This window comes from Microtus pennsylvanicus, chromosome 9, assembly GCF_037038515.1.
Source record: "Microtus pennsylvanicus isolate mMicPen1 chromosome 9, mMicPen1.hap1, whole genome shotgun sequence".
NCBI classification, from domain to species: domain Eukaryota; kingdom Metazoa; phylum Chordata; class Mammalia; order Rodentia; family Cricetidae; genus Microtus; species Microtus pennsylvanicus.
The window spans coordinates 61,016,496-61,039,185 of record NC_134587.1 but is presented as its reverse complement, the minus strand read 5'-3'; the positions used below and the strand labels follow the sequence as shown (position 1 = coordinate 61,039,185).

The window sequence follows — 22,690 nt, the reverse complement described above, 5'->3', positions numbered from 1 at the left end:
AGTCCTGGCCTGTGCGCTGTGTTTCTGGTCTCTGGTTGCTGGTGACAGAGCTACCGCAGAGCACCAAGGGATGTGTGTGTCACACCTTTCTTTCAGGTACTGTGCCAGTGATTTAGCCCCTTGACTCCACAGCCAATGCTTTCTCGATTTTCAGACTTCCCAAAGGCAGTGTATTCTTTCCACAACTCTCCCATCCAGCTTTCACTGCTGAAGGAAGGGCCACCTTCAACCTTCAAGGCCACTGAAGAGGCTGCCTCTGACACCACTCCTCGCCCACCCGGGGCCAAGTCTGTGGGGCACACTTCTGTGACTACTATAAGGGACCCGAGGAGCCTGGAGCGCTTGCCCCTGGAGAAAGCTGGGAGTTGTTCCAGCTGCAGGGAAACCCTGTCCTATTGGAAGGATCAGGATAGGACCTCAGAAAGGTCTGATGGCTGCAGAGAGCCAACAATCCTAAAGTTGGACACCAATCAAATAGTCAGGAAACAGGTTTGAAGGTCCTGGGATGCCAAACTCAAGGCCCAGGTAAAGGCTGCCCAAGCACACCGGGGACAGCGGGGCCTGCCTGCTGGGCACGGGGACCTCACTTTGGCCGTGCATCACCATTGGATTTATTCAGCGCGATCGGCAGGTGTCACTTCTCGTAGGTGTTGAAGCTTGGGCTAGAAGAAATGTTTTCCTTTCACAACTTTTGCTTGAATATACCTTTTTAAAATTTAAGTGCGAGTCAGTCTCACGGAAACTGGCAGTTAAAACACAGATCAGTACTCAAGACCCTCTCTTTGTCCCAGGTCCGAATATATCAGACCAGCGGGGAGCCTGAGAACAGGGACCGCTAAACCCCGAGTCCCTTCCGATCCCGCCTCAGAGTCCGACTCCGCCCCCTTACAGATCCGACCAAAGGGATGCAATGTTTGGCAGTAGGCGGAGTCGTAATGCTCCGCCCCACGCGGGGCATTAGCCAATGAAGATCGGGGGTTTGGCAAAGGAAGGCGCCCACCGCCCCGCCCCCGAGCTCTGCCAATGGAAGGGCGCGAGGCGGTGCACCCGGGCAGAGCGCGGACCATAGCGCGCGGGGCTCCGGGGGCATCCGCCGCTCGGCTCCGTCTGCGGGCCTTGTCCGCCTGTCTTGTCCTCCTCCTGCGGCCGCGCTGCCGGGCCCTCGCGCGTTGACGAGGTCGACAAGCAGCATGGCGGTGGAGGAAGAAGGGCTGCGGGTTTTCCAGAGCGTGAGGATCAAGATCGGTGAGGACCGCGGTGACTTGGGCAGCTCCCCAGACCCCTGCTCCTGGTATCCGGCTCGGCTGGACCAGCTACTCGTGCTTAGCCGCCCAGTCAGCCCGGTTCTCCGTGGCACTGCGGGGGAGGCGGGACCTGCATCGGGGGCGTCTGTTTGTGTGCGTGAGCGCGCGTGGCTGCCTGCGTGTGTCCGTGTGCGCAGGACCGCTCCCGGACCGCTCTGGGTCTCGGGCGCCCGAGTTTAAATGCACGAGCACTCGCGGTTCTGTCTGGGTGTTCCCACTTTAGGGATCAGGTCTACTGATGTCAGTCTCTGAGTGTCCCCTTCCCACTTGTGCGCAGGAACTTCCTTCCCAAGGAGGGGGCGCCCCTTCACCCTTTCTGCTGTGCGGTGCTGCAGGCTTCGGGGCCGTGCGCGCGCGACTGATGTCTGCGCGCTGCAGGCATGGTGATGGAGCTGCCAGCACCTCCCCCTCCTTTCATTGAGAACTGGCCGTGGGAGCTGTGGCCGGCAGGCTTGGCATTCAGACTGCTCTCGGTTGTTCCGGACTTCTGCTGCAACGCTGGGGGCAGGGAGTGAAGTAGAACTGGAGTGATCTGGAGAGGACTTCCTGATTTTTTTTTTAAATCCGGAGAATTTGCTTTTCTCAGTTGCTTTTTTTTTCTTTAAATCTTGTGAGTGATGTGTGAGTCCACTTCCTAACAGTGGTTTTCTGAAGTGACCGTTACACATCAAACCATTAACGCACTGGGAAAGGGCCAATTTTCTGGCAGGAATTCTGGGTCCTAGCGCGCTGTTCCTGTAGTCTTTCCCCCCTGAACTGCGTCCCACATACTGGACTGTTCCCATGTCAAAAGGCCTCTAGTGGGTGGCAACAGCCACAGTCGAGTGTCGGTTGTTGATGACATTCGATGCTGGCTGAGGAATGCCAGCTACTCGCAATCAGCGTGTTGCTTCCTGTCTGACTTATTTTGATTTTGAATCATCGCCGAGACAGTTTGATCTTTGGTTCAGAGTGCTGCGGATACCATGTGGTGCTTGGGCTCCCAGAGGGCATGGGAGGGAGTTCTCTCGCTTTTGTGCTTGGAATTGTTGTCAGTTTCAATCTGAGGAATGGGGCTGCTTCTGGCCGCTGTGGGGCAAGGCAAAGGGCACTTGTGTGAGGGCAGCCAGCTCCAGTTTCCTTCAGCCAAGACCATCTCACCAAGTGAGTCTACCAGGCTCCAGGGGTACTGTGCCCTTCTGCTCAAGGACAGCAAGGGGGAGGGGTCTTGTGGGATACCGTGAGGGTAGAATCCAGGCCTTGGGTCAGCAGGACAGTGTGCCTAGCTCCTGTCCTAACATCAGCTACTGTGTACACAGGGAAGGGTTTTAGTTCTTATCAAACAAAGAGGATGTCTCTTCCACAATGACATAGTAAGAAAGACAAGAGCAGAGGGAAGGCTCTGATGTCCAAGACAGTAGCCCAAACCATCTGCCAGATTAGGGGCTTCACTAGGGGAATAGGGGTGGGGGCAAGTCTTAAGGTCTCCTTCTGTCACTAGACTTTGAATAGGGGTGTGATTGGAGCCTTCATTGCCTCTGATGACATAGGGGACTGGGCAGCACTCAAATGTTTAGGTTGGGTACAGGTACCCAAGCTCCAACTGTCTGCTCCCTAAATGTGCTCTGTCTCCAAGAGGTTCATCGTTCTCAAAGGTTGTTACCCACAGGGCTCCTCAAGGGCGGAGGGTAGTGTCTGTGTGTTCACTGGGTGGAGTATGCAGTGAACACAGTTCTGCGTATAGATCCTACCTCCTGTGTCTGAGCACAGATGTGGCTTAGCCCTCTGGAGCCCAGAAAACAGCTGTGGCAACTGGTGTGGGTTTGGTGTTGCTTAGCTGCCCTTCTTGTCTGATACTGGGGTCCCCAGGGGAATCCCACCAGAAGAAAAAATAGGACTCCAGCAAGGTGGGTGGTATGCTGGCTCCCTATGGGCTGGGCTCCTGGGTTTCCTTTTGCAGTTCTTGGTTTGTGGTCAGGTCACTCGATGCTTAACATCTGCCTGAGTGTCGCTGGCTGTGCCACTGTAGTGAACTCGAGGGCAGGGGTGTTGACCCAGCCTGCCCCTGTTTCTCCCTCTTCACACACACACACACACACACACACACACACACACACACACACACACACGCACGCGCACACATACGCGCGCACGCACGCACGCGCCCACACACACACACTCCTCTGAGCCTTGTCTCCAGGAACGCTGGCTTCCAGCAATCCTGCTGGTGACTTAGAGGGTGACCCAGATGAGCCTCTTTCTGGTCACAGCCATTTCCCCATCTGGATAAAGCAGGAGTCCATGTGGGCTGCATCCGGTAGAAGGGCACAAGGGTGTGACCTGTCATAGTCAACACCCTCCCCCATCCAGAGAAGGAGAGAGACAGTTGCCCCTAAAATCATATAGATAAACACGGTTGCCGCTGTTGCTGTAAGGACTTAGGGAAGGGCCAGTGTGACGAGGCTTGGCCTTCGCTTCTTGGTTTCAGAGCATAATGTAGTACTTGGTTTCACCAGAAATGAATCTCTCTGTTCTTCCTCTTTCTCATTCCATCTACGCTTTGAAGGAAAGGCCACATAAAAAGTTAAGTATCTTAATTTAAAAAAGAGAGAGAGAGAGAACATTTTCAAGTCCTGTCTTGAAGAATTGGTTGCTTCCCCATTTAAAATGTGCAGGGTTGTTTGGATGTGTTCTTCTGTGCACTTAGAATCTTAAGTATCTGTGGTAACAATTACTGCTTTGTTTCTTCAGCCATCACATGTGACTGACCCACGCTTCCTTGAGGCTGCTGTATTGAGGAAGTGTGTAGCCCAACTCTCTAGAGTTGATGCCGCCTGGTGATTGGGCAGATAGCTGTGGCCGGAGCTCATCTGCCCAGCAATGCTATTTTGGGCCCAGTGTTCCCTGGGGTTGCAATGTAGCTTCACTTCCCAGTCATGTTTTCCTTTTGCATAATATTTATTACTTGTTTTAAAAAAGTGCCTCCCTGGATAAAAAACATTGAATGCTGTAGAGGTAATTATCATTTGTGAATTAATAAATAAAAATTCGAAATTCTGGCTTTGCATTCCCAGACCAGAAATGTTCTCTTGCACTATTGTGGCTTTTCTTTCCGCTGAGGTCTCGGCTGAGCTCTGTGGGTGCCCAGGAAGACAGGCTCTGCATCCTGCTTTTCCTCTGGATCCTTGGTGACTCCAGTCCATCTGTGTGGATGTCACAGCAGCCTCTCTGCATCCTGGCTGGCTCCGTGGTCCTGCACTAAGTTTAGAATGTGGTTGTGGAGAAGTGGCATGGCCAGCAGAGCATCCGGCAGGACTGGGTCGCTGTGGACCAGGGTTGGTTTCTCAGGCTCACTTTGCTTCTCTGCCTTCCTGCTGACAATAGATTCTAACCAGGAGCAGGAGGAGCCAGTGAAAGGAGAATGGGCAAAAGTGCAAACTGAGGGCACACAGGGCTGTGAGCCCGCCTGGCTGGTCAGCTGTGATTGGGCAGCAGTTGGCAAAGCGCTAGATCAAGGCCCGGGAGCTCAGGGCTCTGTTAGCCCATTGAGCAAAGTTGTTCTCTCAGCTGGCCACAACGTGTTGACACCAGGGTTGCTGCAGGCCATGGATCTGCAGGAGGCAGTTGTATTTCTGGGTTAACCCAGTTGTCATGGGCCGGCCAAGGCTTGGTCAGAGAGAAGAGGTGTTTCGTGAGTCATGGCCTTTGTGATACAGTCGCTTCTGGGCCTGAGTCTAAGAAGATGCCATGTGGGCCAAATGTGGTCCTTGGCATGGGAGATTTTTAGATTCCCTTGAGCTCTCTCATGCTAAAATTAACTTGGGTATTCCATTAACCGAACTCAGCTCAGCTGCCTGTGCTATTTTTAACTGCCTGAGACTAATGTGGAGATCTGGACCTGTGGAAGCTAGGGAAGCTCTGGCTTGGACTGCTCCAACCTGCTGGTCCAGGTGCTGCCTGTTGGGGCGTCAGATTGGTGCGCCTGGTTGGTGCACCTATGGTAGGCAGAGAAATGCAGATTTCAAGCGAGGGTGTGTATGCACATTGTCTCATTAATTTTAAAGATTTGGTTTCATTGTTTTATTTATTTGTGTTCGTGTATGTGCATGTGTGTGTGTGTACTTGTGTACGTGTGTGTGTGTGTGTGTGTGTGTATGTATGTACACATTCATGCCATACCTGCAGAGGCCAGAAGAGGGTTCTGGATTCCCTAGAGATGATACCGAGACAGTTGTGAACTGCTCAGCTGTGCTGGAAAAAGGACTCAGGTCCTCTGGAAGAGCGGCAAGTCCATGTAACCTCTGAGCCTATCTCATTAATCATTAAATTTAAATTTTCACAACCTCATGACATTGATGTCAATGAAGGGATATACATATGTGTGTATGTATATAATATCTATGATATATATGTGTGTGTATGTACACACACACACATATATAATAGCCAGCCTGTGTCACGTCTGGTCATTTCCTGTCAGTTCATAAGGCCTTTTACTTCCTCTATGATCTTAGATTTGGCTGGCGGGCTGAAGAGGAGCTTTGGAGGGAGGCAGCAGGATGCTGAGGATGTTGAACAGGGCTCTGGTCCATGCTTGTAGACAGCAGGGCTGTGCTGACTTCTGTGCTGGTTGAACACGGCTGAGACTCACTGACCAGCAGGATGGGTGTCTGAGAGGAGCTGTGCATCCGAGCAAGGAGATCAGCCTGCGGTCAGACTGTCACATAGTAGCCTCAAAGTGATATGCAGCAGCCATGCCTGGAAGGCAGAACGTGTTTTGATTTGATTCCCTGAAGCTCATTGTGTATCTGAATGCATAAGTCTCACATGCATTCTCTTACTGAGGAGTTAACTGCAACTGGCTGAGGGCAAGGGACGGTGTGTTTTAAGTGTGGGTATGAAAATGTTTAGCAAAAATATGGATTCTGCAAATCCTTTGAAGGTCCAGGTGGTTGCATGACCTTGGAGGTGAGCTGGCTGGTCTTTAGGACCAGAGCCCCAGACAGTCAATGAGGAGAGGAGGTGATAGTTCTTTCTTAGAATCTGAGACTCAAGAGAGGGTAGTGGTTGGTTCTTGATAACTACAGTTTTTATTAGATGAGCCCTAATTTCTCTGACCTTAGTCTCCTTTGTCTAAGTGGAAAGCAATGCTTCTGTGGACCCAGCCCAGGGATTGCACATGCACCAAAGACTGGATCTTCACTGGCAGAGGCAATGTTTCCAGTATAATTTGAAGCTGTTGGTTCTGTTAATTTGTACAAATTAGAGTTCCGCCTAAGCTGTGCGTAAATCAGAGAGGTCTGAACTTTGATTAGTGGGTAGGGGCTAAAGTCTGAAGAGAGATGGCTTTAGCTCTGCCCACGGAGAGAGGATTCCATGGATCTATGGACCCTAGTGTCCTTCCCTGCCTCTGATATTGTGGGGCTGGTTATCTATACAACTTGGAGCGTAGATGATTTGGCCTGGAGCTTCCAACTCGATGAGTAAATGGTCCTCCCCACAGGCAGAAAACACATGTAGGTAGGTCACGTCAGGACTTAGATATGGGACTTGTAGGTGCTGGGTGGCTTTGGGAAGGCACAAGGTGAGTGGGGGATGTATAGCTATGCATGTTGAGCTGAAAGGGACCTCATGGGTCACAGCTGGCCTTCTGTAGGTGCCTGTCAAGGTATGCTGTCTGTCCATCCTGTCAAGGTATGCTGGTCTGTTCATCCTGTCAAGGTATGGACCAGTCTATGATGGTGCAGAGGAGGCGCCACCTGCACACCAGAAATGTTCCTGCTCCGACCAGATGGCAATCATGTACTGAAGTGCTCTCTGTACAGCCCCATAGCCAGAAGTCCAAGGAACGAAACAATGGGGACAGAGCAAAGTGAATGCCAATGTTAATATGTCATGGAGCATCCACTGAAGGACAAGGGAAGCTGCCTCTGGGCCGTTCCGCGCAACGTGAGACCAGTTCTGTTTTCTTGGGTTCCAGTTTGTTCTTTCCCTCCCTGTGACGAGGCTACAAGGAATGACCCCGTAGCAGTTGAGCTCCTCCCAGGGTTAAGACTGTCAGTCAGGCTTCTCTTTGATTTTTTTGTTAAGAAAATAATTAATTTTTCTGTCTGAAAGTGCTTCCTATTGGGGCTGTCCTTCTGCCTGTTAAAGCCATGCTTTCTTCTCCAGGTGGGTTTTCTTGGCACAAAGCAGTGATTCTCCAGGCAGAGAGAGTGACATCTAGATTCTGAGTCAACGCTTGGGATTTGCTTTGATGCTGGGCCCTGCTCAACTTGGCGCTGCCCCAGTGCCAGCCTCTGCTCTTCGAGCTGAGAGGAGCTGAGGACACACAGATACCTATGAAGGGTGGTCATGGTCCTGACGGGTATTCCTCACTACCATCCAGGTCGCAGAGAAGCAAGGTTGCCTCCCACTAAGGTGTCCTGTGACATGTCTGCTTCATAGCGCCCAGGAGTCTTCATGGTTAGCAAGGGGTGGAGCTTGTGGACTTGTCTGCCAGAGAGGAGTGAACTAGCCCCCAAATGAGTTGCCTGTCCTTCTCAAACCCTTTTAAAAAACAGCCTGCATGGGACTAGTCTGTGGAGCACACCCTTCACGCTGAGCAGCGCTGGTGTCCCCCGGCAGCGTGGAGTAGAGAGAGCTGAGGAGTCAGTGTCAAGGGTGACTAGTTGCAAACCCTGTACCAGCTGAGCTCCATCTTGTCCAGTGAAACCGTCAGACCCGCGTCACGAATCAGGGAAGCTTAGAGATGCCACTCTCTTCTCAACCTTGGCTTCCGGGGGACTTGGTCTCCCTCTCTTACATACTCCTCTCAGGAGGGGTGAGATTTATTCTGTCCCAGGATAGCTGCTGCCTGGAGAAGAAAGCCTGGCTTTGGAGCATGGTTCAGTTTCAGTGTGGCGATGTATTTTAGTCCTAAGACCCTGAACCTCTGGGCATCTACTTTGTTTTGGCTCTGGATAACTTGGGATTTTCCAAGGCGGGGATCAGACTGGGGCACGGGGCCATTAGCATTAGTCCAGGAACATGAGGCTCTTCCGGAAAATTCATTCGTGTGCAAGCCCCAAAGGCCCTGGACTCTTGTCTAGAGTCTGGGATGAGCGCTATGACAAGGCTGGTTTTCCCATGGCCTTTAGGGTGAAGGCTGAGCTGGGGAATTCCAGACCCTTGGATCTGCAGATGGAATACTCAGCCTTCTTGGGAAGCCTTGCTGAGCTGCCTGCTGCAGGATGGAATTCTGGGAAAGCTCAACCACCACCGAGCCTGGAGAGGACACTACCTCTTAACTCAATGGCTGATCTCCAAGACTCTGCTGCTGGATTCGGAGTTTGTGCCAGGTTTTCTTCTGCACAGCTGCCTCAGCCGGCTCCCGAAGAGAGAATGCATTTCTGCTCCCCAGCTCTTGAGCCCGGCCCTAGGCTGGGCACAGGAAGGAGGAAGCAGGCTGCTGGCCCCAAGCCTGAAGGGGCACTGAAGATAATTCCCGAGTGTCAAGGCTATCTCTTAGCGATGGTGATCAGAGCTGTAAGGAGTTGTTGACCTAAGAACACACAATAGGGCATTTCCTCCGCGTGGAAAGCTGAGTTCTAAGAGCTGGAATTATGCCCTGTGCTTGTCTGTATCGCCGGAGATCTGACGCCGGGCACTGGGGCTTTCTGAGGCATGATGTAGCGAGAGAGAACTGAGCTGCACCATGAGACCTACATTCAGGTTAAGTCAAAAGCCATTCTCAAGGTGTCCTCTTGTGATGTCGTTAGGAGTTTATTTACACATATACATATGTGTTTGTGTGTGTGTGTGTGCGCGCGCGTGCGCGCGTTGTGGCCACTTACAGGGCAGAGTTTCGTGCCCCAGTATGCAAGGTGTACAAATTGTGTTGAGGGTTGGGGTTCTTCTTTAGCAACAGGAACAGGTCACTTCTGGCATTGTGAGATTTGCAAAGTTTAAATTAGTCCTGATTTTCACAAAATCCTTTACTTTTCCTGTTACCTGCATGGGTGGGGTATTGTCACCTGGGGTCCAAGACAACTTCAGACAGCTTGCCTCTGCTACTGTGACTTTGGTATCTGGGTATTCTGCTCCTCTATTCCCACACCATAAGAGCTCTTCTCACGATTGTTTTGGAATTTTACGCCTTTTATATTTATTTGTGTAGTACAATGTGGCTCATGTTTTGGGCCACAGCGTAGAGTTTTTCTCGTGGCGTTTCTTCTGTTTGTTTCTGACCTGTTCTCGTAGATGGCTTTTGTCAGGCCAAGGCCCAGTCTTTTAAGCTGCGTGCTCAGGAAGCCATAACGAGACCCACATGAGTCTGGAGCAAACTTGAATCCTTATCATTGGGAAGGAAGGCATGGACAGGTGCCAGAGCTTGAATTCAGTAGGTAAGACATAACCAGGGAGCCCAGGCCGGGATGAACCATTGCCTGTTAAAGAGAAGCAGGAAGCAGTTGCCTGCAGATCATTGTGTTTTGACAGTTGTTGGGGGGGAGACTCGTGGGCACTTTCTACCTGTTGGCTGTTTCAGACAGAGCTGGTGCAAAGCCCTGTGCCAGCTGGACTTTGGCCAGAGCATGAATGAAGGCCCTGCTGGGACACCCAGCCGCTTTGAGCTGCACCGGTTGCACAGGCCTCTGGCTATTCCTGGGTTACAGTTATACAGCAGCGATTCCCTTGAGGAGTCCTGGAGGCAACATCTGAGACATGAGCGTGGCTGACCAGCTCCCCAGCTGGTCCCATCCGTCTGGAATCTGTGACATTCCTTTTGCTGTTCATCATTTCCTGCTCCAGGCAGGACTGCATTTAGTGTTTAGAGAGACTTTCTCAGTATTGGAACCCAGGAATGTGTTTATGCATGTCCCGAGTGGAAATGAAGGGTCACATGGAAAGAAAAAAATTTTTTTCACTGTTTTTGCCGAGTGTCTTGATTTAAATTTTGTTTCGTGAAGTATATTTCATGACGTCTGCGGGGAAACTTTGTCTCCTTTGTTGTCCCCTTGCTGAGCCCCAGGATATGATTTTCTCCAGAGGGCTTGAAGGAGTGGATCAGGAGGGTTTGGCAGGCAGAGAGGTCCCACGGGGTCTTATGTCCCGAGTCAAACACTACGGGGGCGTCCTTCTTGTGATTGTTGTTCTTACCCTCCTTAGTGTAGTCATTCCCCAGCCCCAGGGCCGCTCCACAGAGCCACCCACCTCAGGGCCGGGCTGCCCCATCTCTGTAGCACCCTGCACCACGTGGTGCTGTGGACATAAGAATGCAGCTGTGTTGCGGCTGGTTAAGGGTCTGGCGGCTGATGGGCTATGAGGGTCTGGAAGCTGATGACCGGGCAGGGTCTTGAGGCAAATCAACTGCTACAGTTTGGAATATGATGGCCAGAATTGTGGTTGTAAGTATATATCTGGATTCTGGTGTGTTTCAGAGTGGCTGGTTACCAAGAAAATGCAGGGTAGGTGTTCGTCAGGGAGGCTCTGACTTGATTAGGGGGCTGCACATAGGTATCGTGTGTTGGACTTCATCTTCCTCCTGAGATGCTGTCTCAGTTTGCTGGTCCTTGTCATCAGGGCAAGGAAAGGGTAACAGGACAGCCCTTTTTTCAGAGTGAACATCAAAGAGAGGACTCAGAGGGACTCTCATGGGCTCGAGAGGAAATTTACTCGGACCTTGGCCTCCCTGGTCATGAGCTGATGGAGATGTAGGACCCCCATCATCCCTACTTGTTGTCTCGAAGGGGGCCTGTTGCCCCCCAGATTTGCTCTACACGGCTCAGAAAGCTATGGTTTCGGTCAAGTCAGACTGAAAACTGGAAGGAGAGGCTTCCATAGGGCATGGGGTGCTGAGGTGGAGTCCTTGTTTGAGTGCATTCTTGAGCAGCACGCTGGGAAGAAGATTGCAATGGGGATATTGTTGAACACTTCTGAAGACCAAGCATGTGTCAGGCTCAGGTCCCCCCTTCTTCTCTTCAGGAAATAGAGTATCTCATCACTGTCGGTCACATTTTGGGAGCGTGGAGCAAAGATCTCTTTGCACATCTGCTTGAGAAAAGACTCCAGGGCTGTGTCTATGTGCTTGCTGCTTCACAGTCTTGGGTGTGGCTCCGAGGGGTAGAGGCCTCTGTGGTTTACCATCTGGATGACCTTCCTGGGTTCTGTGAATTTTCTGCCCCTTGGTTTAATGTACAATGAGAATGATAATGGCTCCTTTCTAGTAGCGTGGAGAATTGGATAATATGTGAAGTGCCAGTTCTATGTGGGGACAGAATCAGTCGGGCCTGATGTTGTCATTGTTCTCTTCTGGCTTGCTATGTCAGCCAGGCGCAGTGTGGGGGTTGGGGAGAACCAGCGTCTGTTCAGGGTCATAGGACTCCTGTGGGTGAGCCAAGGGCTGGACTGTGTGGCCAGCAGAAAAACCTACAGATGATGAGTGGGTACAATGCGTGGAGTTGGGCTGGGAGGGTAGAGATTTGTGGGACCCCTGTAAATCAGAGCCTGGGCTACCTGCCATGCTAAGGCTTTGGGTCCTGCATTAACTGTCAGTATTCAAATGTCTTCCATACTGTGTTCAGACCTACCATGAAATGCTAGCTGTGGTGTGGCCCTGTGCCTACATACAGTCTTTAGACCACGTCTGCTGCAGCGCGGCACCACGGTGTGGAGTTGCATAGCAAGGCTAGCAAGGCTACCTTCCCCAAAGCTGCGGCTGGGCTCCCTGCCACTGGTGACAAACGGTACAGGATACGGAAGCTGAAAGAAGTACTTGAGTGTGTGTTGCAGGTAGCCCGAAGCCACTCAGCACAGTCGTTATCTCTGGGCTGTTTCCCGGACTGTCCTGTGGTCATCTTCGCTGCACAGGCCATCATAACAGCGGATGCGCTGTGCCGGGGTCAGCGTGCGGAATGTCCCCAAAGGCCTACGGAGCAGAGGCTTGCTCTCCAGGTTGTTGCTATGGGAGCACAGATCTTTAGGCAGTGGAGCATGGAGGATGCTGCGGTCCTGGGTCCCTTTTTCTGGTCCCTTCTTGGGTATGCAGTAAGCATCTTTATTTCTCCACATTGCCCATCCACGATGTGCTAACACACATTGAGAGTGCAGCTGGCTGTGTCAGGAGCCGCCAGGACAGAGCAAGAGCCCACCTCTCTCTAAGGCAATAAATGCAGGGAACACATCTCCAGTTTATTTTGCAGAATAGAGTGCTCCCACATTGGTTCTGGCTTAGAGCAGCCCCTGCAAGCCAGATAGCCCAACATGGAAGACAAGTTCAGGTTCAGCGCTGGGCCCCACTGTTGGACTCTGAGGTTCTTGCTTGCTTTCTCTTAAGATGTGTTCATTTGCCAGGGTTGCCCCCGGCAAAGCTTGCCGCGACAGCTCAACCAGGATACCCAGGAGCACTGTGCCATAGTGGCACAAAGGCCACAGGCACCTCTTTGCTCACCGCATTCCTGTCTATGCGGTGCCATATCCACCTACAGTGAGGGCCTCAGGGGATCCGAAGGGATTCTAGGTTGCTAGACTTTGGCTCTGTGCACCATGTAGCAGGCTGTCCCTGGAACGAGTCCTGCTCGGGCCTGTAGCTGCCCTCGAGGGCTGGGTGACCTGCTGGTAACACTTCAGCTCCAGAAATACCAGGAATCTCCCTGACTTCATTCCTTAACTTTCCTGGGGCACATTGGGCCATTTCATTGTTGATGCATTTGGAAGGAGAGTAGCTGGGAAGTCAACCCGAAGGAGTGTGGGAAGCAGCGTGTCCCGTGTGGTTTAAAGGCCACAAGAATAAACAATTATATTTTCTTTGAGGGTGAAATAAGGTCTGGGTTCATCTCATTCTTAGCAAGAAAATGGCAGCTTTTAGCGGGTGGAGCTCAGGCAGGCTGTTGGAGCTGGGAAAATGCTGGGAAATGCTGACTGTCCTGGCCCCTTCTCCTTACCCTCAAATGCGTAACACCCATATGTCCCGTAGCTCTTTCCAAGATAGTTTTGGACTCAAGTCTAATAAAGGAAACCTCAGGAAATCCAGAATAGAAAGTTAGCACATGGCTAGAGGAAGTTCATTTTAAGCCCTACAGATAAGTTAGTGGTCTGACTTTCTAATAGTACCACACCAGTCAGCTCGCCGAAGACAGGGGGTGTCTCATTTGCTCAGGGAACTGGGTGCAGTGTTCACTTGGAACCTGGAAATGCCAGTTAAGGATTTTTGCTATTTAATGAGCTAGTTAATATCTGACATCAGCAATTTCACAAGCTGGGTCTGGGTGTCTTGTTAGATAGACAGATCTCTCTTATTGTCAGGAGCCACTTGGTCACTGGGAAGGAACTCAGCAGTGGTCCCTCCTTTATGCACCTTCCTTTCCTTCATGTGCTGCAGCTTACAGGGACGCCATCGCTTGCGTGCTCGCTTCCCAGTGTGTCTGCCTGCGGCTGGTGCCTGTGCAGGAGCTCTCCAACCCGCGTCTCCATGCACAGGCGTCCATGCTCCTTGGCAGCACAGAACACAGTGAACACAGAGGAGGAAAGGACCCTGTGGTCATGGAGCTGTGTGGCTTCAGGATGGGTGGTCAAGAATCGTTCATGCTGGGCTGGAGAGATGGCTCAGCGGTTAAGAGCACTGTGTGCTCTTCCAAAGGACCCGAGTTCTATTCCCAGCAACCACATGGTGGCTAACAACCATCTGTAATGAGGTCTGGTGTCCTCTTCTAGCAGGCATATATGCAAACAGAATATTGTATCCATAATAAATAAATAAATATTAAAAAAAATAAAAAAAAGGTTTATTTAAAAAAAAAAAGAATCGTTCATGCTCTAATTCCTGCCTGCTGGATAGTAGGGTCCCATCCCCTGTCAGGCTTCCCTCCTGTCGTACTGGGTCAGCTGTTACCACAGCCTGGCCACTCCATGCTCTTAGGGCTTCATGACATCCCTGTGTACCCTCCAGTCTTCCTGGATTACCCTAGGCACCCTCCGTCCCTCATTTCTCTTCTTTGGAGTAAGAAGACAGATCCACCCTTTTCCTGCGCTACCCACAAAAGACATGCCGTTCTGGGTTGCACTTGGAATCACCCCACATGGCGCAGTGGCCCTCTAGAATCACATTCGGCAGTTAGAGCTCGTCCCAGATGCTCATTTGCTACAAGTAAGGTGTTTGGAGAAGCTGTGTAGCTAGAGCTTATCCGGGATAAAAGGCAGTGTGCCTTTAGCTGAGAGTACAGAGCATTGGGGTGGCACTCTGAGAGGCTGGGGTCCTGTGGGTGGGAGGAAGGCCTCAGCCAGTATAGTTCAGTTTGGGGTTCAGCTGTGGATGGCATCAGCAGGGTGCTTCCCGCAGCCCTAATTTGACGGTGTTATATAGGGTGGATCCATACTACTTCTTGGCTTGTGGCGTAGCTACCAGGTCCAGATCCAGATCTGGGCTAGAATCTCATCCTGCTGTCCATGTGGATTCGGGGCTCTCCAGCCAGCACATGACCAATGTGAATGTGTTGAGTTCAGGTGGTGATGCTTAGGTACAGACCCTCACACAGTCGAGGGACTGCTGTGAGCTCCACCTGTGTGGGCTGGGAACTGGGAGCTGGGAGCCCGTGGCTACTCAACCTCATTGCCGTAGCTCGAAAGTAGCCAGTCAGTGTGTCGCTGGGAAACGGTGACAGCATGTCTGTGGAATTTGTGGACCAGAAGCCCAAAGATTCCTGGGCCGATAGGAGGTGAAGCCAGTGACTTTAGTTTGCTGGAAAGGTGGGCATCCCTGGTGGAAGCACTTTGTTACAATGTTGTGAGCTCCTGCCATCCCTGGTGAGCTTCTTGCCACATCACTGACATGTGAAGCCAGCACCCGCTTGTTTGCTTTCATCTTTTAGGGTTTTTTTTTTTTCTTCATGAGACCAGTGTGCTTAGCAGTGCTCTGCCTGTGGGATATGGGTGGTTGTGAACTAAAGTTATTGCAGAACGGGCTCAGGCCTTACCCGAGAGGACTGTTCCTCCTTAGTGCCTGAGTGAGTGGAGTACCAACTCCACCCTGTGCAGTCACATACTCCCAGCTTGGCCTCTCTTCTTGTTGCTTTATGCTGCTCAAGTTGCAAGCTCTGCTGATGCTTGCAGTGCAGAAGGCTGACAGCAGATGTGGGCATGTCCCTTGCAGTGTAGAAGGCTGACAGCAGACGTGGGCGTGTCCCTGCAATGCAGAGGCTTACAGCAGACGTGGGCGTGTCCCTGCAATGCAGAGGCTTACAGCAGGCGTGGGCATGTCCCTGCAATGCAGAAGGCTGACAGCAGATGTGGGCGTGTCCCTTGCAGTGCAGAAGGCTGACAGCAGATGTGGGCGTGTCCCTGGGAGGGTGCCATGACAGCAGATGTGGGCGTGTCCCTGGGAGGGTGCCATGACAGCAGATGTGGGCGTGTTCCTGGGAGGGTGCCATGACAGCAGATGTGGGCGTGTCCCTTGCAGTGCAGAAGGCTGACAACAGATGTGGGCGTGTCCCCTGCAGTGCAGAAGGCTGACAACAGATGTGGGCGTGTCCCCTGCAGTGCAGAAGGCTGACAACAGATGTGGGCGTGTCCCTTGCAGTGCAGAAGGCTGACAACAGATGTGGGCGTGTCCCTTGCAGTGCAGAAGGCTGCCAGCAGATGTGGGCATGTCCCTGGGAGGGTGCCATGACAACAGATGTGGGCGTGTCCCTTGCAGTGCAGAAGGCTGACAGCAGATGTGGGCGTGTCCCCTGCAGTGCAGAAGGCTTACAGCAGATGTGGGCATGTCCCTGGGAGGGTGCCATGACAACAAATGAGGGCGTGTCCCCTGCAGTGCAGAAGGCTGACAGCAGATGTGGGCGTGTCCCTGGGAGGGTGCCATGACAGCACTTCTTTCATCCTGTGAGGAGTCTTAGGGATGACTCTAGCCCCTTGCCTAATATCAGAGGTACTGGGAACCCCCAAACAGCCCCAGTGCACAGTCCACTCCTCAAGTCCCCAAACTGGGCTGGGACTGGCTTTTGAGAACTTTTGGGGACCTGATGTGGGAGCAGGTGAGGAAGATAGCAGAGTGTGTGTCTTGTCGCTTTGCCCAGGTTTCTACCCTGAATTCTCCTAAATCCTGTTCTGCTCATGTTGTTTGCGGGTTCCTGGGAACTGTTCCTCTAGGTCAGTGGTTCTCAACCTTCCTAATGCTGTGGCCCTTTAATACAGTTCCCCACGTTATGGTGACCTCCCCAAGCATAATATTATGTTTGTTGCTACTTCATAGCTGTAACTCTTCTGTTAGGAATAGTAATGTAAATATTTTTTGGAGCTAGAGTTTTGTTCAAGGGGTTGCGACCCATAGGTTGAGAATAACTGGCCTAGGGCTTTGTAGGACTTTTGCATATATGTGTAGAGTGTGGTGGTGGGTGAGGTTGTATGACCACTGTAGAAAGTTTGGGGGAATATGGAAGAGCAACATGTTAAAAAACATGTGTCTGTACCTTCACACTAGTAACCCTAAAACTCTCTTTCTTCTGGAGGACTGGGCTTTGTCTATGGGTGTATGAGGCCTGGCATGTGTTCACTGGGTGCTGTGAGCTCTTTGGGGGTTGGTTGTCTTGCATATTTTCAAGTCGAACCCATACAATATTCTCAGCCTGTGTTGAGAGGAGACCTTGTCTCTGAAAGTTCTCTAACCCTATGACCTGGCCACACGTTGACCTCTTGCATGGCCAGCCCTGAAACCCATAGCTGGAAGGTGTCTACAGAGGTCTGAAGGCCCCATTACTGTTCAGACGAGGACCCACAAGTTTTGACAGGTGGGCAGAGAACGGGTAAGAGGTTGTATCCGGGGATTGGGTTTTCCCTTCGACACATTGACCAGCTGTGGATTATAAGGGCTGTTTGGGTTATCAGTCTAGTTCTTTGTATCCCCATGCCACCATACCTGTAGAAAGGTGAGACAGGAGTTTCTCATCAGCCACGTGTTCGTTGGCTTTGTTATGTTATTGTCTTTCTAAGATGACAAGCGTGTGGAATGTTGACCGAATTGAGCTTTGAGATCTCTGTTGATGCCCACGTCTCTCTGATCCTGAGTCAGCAGGAGGGGAAAGATCATGTGCCAGCTGATGTTAGCCCTTGGCTCCAGGTCTAGGATGCTGTTGGCAGGAGGAGTGTGTACCCATTCCTATTTTGCGGCTTCCTTTGTTGGAAGTCTGCTGGCTGCCGTTGGAAAGTGGATGGGACAAGGTTGTTCATCTCCCGTGTGTAGTATGCCCCTGGAGACCTGAGCAAGCATGCAGAATCAGTTCACTTTACTGGTAGGGGAACTGAGGTTTGGAGCTCTCCCATGCGTTCTGAGTGATGACTTTGCTCTTGGGATGAATACGGGCCTCTGTGTCTGAGGACCCAGGGCCACGTGGTTCTGTTGCAAAGGACGACTGTAATGTGATCCTTCTCCAGTGGTCGCTGGAGTTCCAGTCTGTCTCCTGAAACCTGTTCACTGATACTGGCTTAGGCTGCCTTTTGCTTCTTCCGTCATAGGCTTTGTACCATCTGAACTGACTGGGTACCATGGGTGGTGATGGGAGAGGAGACAGATGCTCTTTAAACGGGGGCCCAGAGTCTGCCCGAGGAGTACATAACAAAATGTCAAGGAAATTGTCCAGAGTCTCACACTGGGTGTGGGTAAGGAGGAGGTGAGAGAAAACACATGCCAGACTTTCCTCCAGCATGCTGGAGGATGGGGCAACCAAAACCCAAAGCTCGTGCAACAGGCAAGATGCAGGGAAAATTCCTCCCCACTGGAAGCCACTGATGGAACACCGTGTCTCGCTCCAGGAGAGTGTGAGCCCACCTTAGTGGTGGTATTGTCTTCTCACACATATTGACTTCTCTGCCTCTTGCCTTTCTTTCTGCCTGGGCTTAGTGGAGTTTGGGGTCCTTAGTCAGGTTCTGGAGTCCAAGGAGACCATGTATTAGATATGATCATGGAAGTCAGTACCGGGGATTTTCTGTGAGTCCAATTGATTTTAAATCATGGAAGACTGAGGTCAGCTGCTGGCTGGAGAGTAAATGACAGTCTCTACCAGCTGAAGGCTCCGGTTCTGGTCGCTAAAAATAAAACTGGTGGGGGAAAGAACCATTTGGAGGAAGATTAAAGTGAAGACGAAACTCCAGGGAGCAAAATTCAGGGTGAAACCGTTCTGTTGGCATAGAGCTGGAGAAAAATGGCAGCCCATGGGGTCCGGAGCCTCCTTTAATCACGCCTTTTATCAAACAGTGTGCAGTTAGAAAGGGAGTGATTGCTTTAAGTTGCAGCAAAGCGCAGAACACTTTAAAATTTGATTATTAGCTCTAGTTAAACTTTTAAAAAGAAGAATTATTGGGAAGCTTTTAAACAAACGACCTTATTTCTATTTTGTGTGCATGTGTGTCTGTGTACCACATGGGCTCATTGCCCTTGCAGGCCGGAAGGAAGTGTCAGATCTCCAGGAACTGGAGCTCGAGACAGTTGTTACTCATACTGTGGGAGCTGGGGATCAATCTAGGCCTCTGGAAGAGCCAACACTCTTACCCACTGAGCCATCTTGCCAGCACAGTTCTCTGGGCTAGCACCTGTTCCGATTGGAAGCTGGGCTTTATAACCAGAAGCTATGGAAGGTGGCACAGTTCCTGGAACTGGGCAGACTTAGCATTCTGTGCACTGCCTTGGGATGCACATGTGGTCAGTTTTTCACATTGGTCAAAAGGGCCAGGCTTCCTGACGGGTGGGCAGCGAGGCAGGAAAAGATCATAGTGGGCTCAGCACCAAGGTGACGGCGAAAGAGGCATTTTGATTCCCCCAGAGAGTGGGGTGGGTTTAATAAGTGGGGTGGTTTCATTACCTACTCACCTTAAAAGAAATTGCATTCTGGCTCACACTATATAAAACGTAAGTTCTATATGATTAAAGCTTACATCGTGAGAAAAATGAAACAACAGCAAATTGGTAAGCCATCAGCGTCCTGAACAGCTCCAGAAACATGGGAAAGTTTATTACCAGGGAGCAAACCAGAAAGCCACACTGTGACTCAGGAATCTAGCAGCTGGAAATAAAAAAAATCTGTGAGAAAAATACCTCTACTGAGCACACACAGTCTTTTGTTATTCCATAGACAGTACTTACTTACATAGCACACATATGGCTAATACAGTAAGTCACCCAGAGAGATTTAAAATACAGATGAACATGCTACATGGAAATACTGCACCATTTTCTATAAGGGCCTTGAGCATCCATGTTTGGGGGATCCTGGGACCGGTGCCCATGGCTGCTGAGAGGACTGCATATAAGCCTGTCTGTATGGCAAGATGTTAGTTGCTGCAGATTGAAATAGACCCTAACCCATGGTGGCTGGCACCAAAGTGGCATCAGGGCCCAAGGGAGCACAGAATGCAAACTTGATGCTGTCCTCTTGCCCACCCGGTACTTCTAGAAACAAGCAGGAAGCTGTAGTTACTGCAGGGAGCTGTGGGCGCTCTCTCTTCAGATCCATACCATTGGGGATTCAAGGTAGTGAGCCGATGAACTCTGCCTGCCTCAGGGCTCCTTTGCATCTGTATATGAGCACCTGTGTGCAGAGCATGTGTCGTGATGTGTGTAAGGGTTTTGGCGACCAGTTAGTGATAGTCCTCTGCAGAATAGGCAGGTATGCGGTCACAGTGGCCTCCAGCACAGCTGTGCGGTAGGAGCCGCTGGAGAGATTAGCGTAAAAGCCAGGTGGACGGATCCTACACTGTCTTCAGCCAAGCCATGTGAATCAGTCCTAGGCCTTAACGTGGATTATGGTCAATCCCCAGCTAGGATCGTGGGATAGCTTTTTCAATATAGTAGAAGGGTGGGGAGGTAGTTCGGTATAGTGTAGTAAAACTTCATTAAAAGTAGGCTGGGCGTGGAGGCACACACCTTTAATCCTAGCACTCAGGAAGCAGAGGCAGGCGGATGTCGTGAGTTTGAGGCCAGCCTGGTCTACATGGTGAGTTCCAGGCCAGTCAATGACATATAGAGAGACCCTGTCTCCAAACAAACAGATAGGCAAACAACTTTCTTGCATTTGTGCCATGGGTCTATAGCATCTGTTCAGCAGCCATGGGCTTCCTCGCTTGACCCAGCCATCAGCATGGTACAGAGTGGGTGCAGCCCGTGTACCCAGAATGATTACAGAGTGGGACCTGTCTCAGTGCTCTGTCCCTTGTGGAGAACCACAAACCAGCCCCACCCCTTCTGAATTCTTGGTGATGGTTTCAGAGTAGGAGGAAGCAGTAAAATTAGACTTGGGTTTTCTTTCCTCGTGTATTGCCTGTTAACAAGATTGCTGGCGAACAGAGATTGGATTTTGCATGTGTTCCTCTTGAATAGGCCTCAGCCTGTGTACCCTAATGTCAGAAGCCCCATCGGAACAGTGGGTCTTCCCGAATCACGGAACCCACATGGGTCTGCGCTAAGTCCTCTGCATATGCGCTATGGTGGTTAAGCTTGGGGTGTCTTTGGAACTCGTAACAGTGGGAGTGGGGGTGTCTCTGACTCCATCCTGCACTTGGGTCCTTTTTTCTCCTACCAGGTTGTTCAACCTTGGTACGAAGGTTTATGCTTACTCTTACTCCATCTTGTTATGATGCGTTCAGCTGGAACCACTGGAGGCCCGCTCTTTTCTGAAGGGAAGAGGAGAGGCAATCGATCTGGGGGAGGGGGAAGTAGCGAGGGGATGGGGGAGGGGAGGCTGCATTTGGGATGTATTGTCTGGGAAAAGAACAAAACAACAGCAACAACAAAACTCAAAACAACAGCTCTTACAGAAGAGTGGCCCTGTTCCTCCCTCTAGCTTCAGCTTCCTAGATAGACAGTAAAATCCCCTCTCTGCCCCAATTGGCAGCCGCTGCATGTAAGTTCTCATCTTACCCCAGAACCCCAGGGTGATGGCTCTGTGTACCACCCAGAACCCCAGGGTGATGGCTCTGTGTACCACCCAGAACCCCAGGGTGATGGCTCTGTGTACCACCTAGAACCCCAGGGTGATGGCTCTGTGTACCACCCAGAACCCCAGGGTGATGGCTCTGTGTACCACCCAGAACCCCAGGGTGATGGCTCTCTGTGCCACCCAGAACCCCAGGGTGATGGCTCTGTGTACCACCTAGAACCCCAGGGTGATGGCTCTGTGTACCACCCAGAACCCCAGGGTGATGGCTCTGTGTACCATGGTGCTTTGGACCTTCCTGAGAAGAGGGGGCCCTGGGGATTTGAGAATGATCCCAGTGAGAACTCATGGGGTTCCAGCTGAAAAGACACCTGGAACTGTCATCCGTGGTCACCACTGGGCTCACTTGATCAGTCATATGGATTGGTGTTCAAAGACTGAGCCAAGCATCACAGAGGCCGCTGCCGGTGAGGAGCTCTTTGCCCGGGAGCTCTCCGGAGCCTGGCTTTCCGGCCACTGGGTGAAGTCAGGCCTCTGAAGGGCCATGTTTACAGGTCAGCTCCATCACAGGGACAATGAATATTGGACAGTGCTGGCCCCCACCTGTTTGCCAGAGGCCAGATCGTATCAGAGAACAAGGTGACACTTCCTCGCTTAATCTGTCTTGGAGCTGGCACGGGGACCAGAGTCTGCCAAGCCAAAATTCTGCAGAAAAGCAAGTGCTGGCTCCAAGTCATTCCTTTTCTCCCTTAAACGCGTGTTTAAGAGGCCCTGTAGAAGTGAATTAATGTTCTGAACAGTCTCAAGAAATGACACATCAGAGGTTCGAATGATCGGTGTTTACTATTGCAAACTTACTTATGATCGGAAACAGAAGCCATGAATTGTTCTACTATGGAGGCCCTCTCCAAGGGACAGAAGGGGCAGGGCCAGCCTGACCCTGGGCTGGCCTTCAGTCCTTCAGAGAAGATGGTCTGGGGTTGGTAGAGGGCATTGCTGGCATATTTGAAGCCCTGTGTTCTATCCCCTAGCATTACATAGACCAAGTGTGGTGGGTCCTGCCTGTAACCTGTGCTCCGGGAGGTAGAGGCGGGAGCATCAGGTGCAAGGTCACCCCCAGCCGCAGAGCCAGTTGCAAGCATCCTGGGATACCTGAGACTCTCTCAACAAGAGCAGGATGGAAGCTGGGGAGACAAAACACTTGCCATATAAGCATGAGGACCCAACTTCGGTCCCCAGGGCCACGTTCAAAGGTGAGCACAGTGTGCTTCTAATTCCAGCTCTGGGGAGACAGAGACAAGTAGATCCCCAGAGACCACCAGTCAGCCTCTCTAACCTAATCAGGGAGCCCCCGGTCCCAGTGATGGCTCCTGAGGAGCAGCACCTGAGACTAACCTTGAGCCTCCACACGCATGCGTGCTCACGTGTGTGTGTGTGTCTGTGTGTGTGCGTGCGCATGTGCACATACACATACCACACCCATGGGGTTGGGGATCTGAGTAGGGAGGTTAA

At 51.4% G+C, this 22,690-nt stretch overlaps 1 protein-coding gene across 1 annotated transcript in view; it reads left to right on the top strand.

Annotated features, from left to right (window-relative positions):
• Nucleotides 1–1,031: 1,031 nt before the first annotated feature.
• Rasa3 (RAS p21 protein activator 3) overlaps nt 1,032–22,690 on the top strand; it is a 101,431-nt gene continuing 79,772 nt past the window's right edge. Inside the window, exon 1 of the mRNA XM_075986237.1 lies at nt 1,032–1,245. Coding sequence (XP_075842352.1) covers nt 1,191–1,245 — 55 coding nt within the window. The 5' untranslated portion in view covers nt 1,032–1,190. The remainder of the gene's footprint in view (nt 1,246–22,690) is intronic.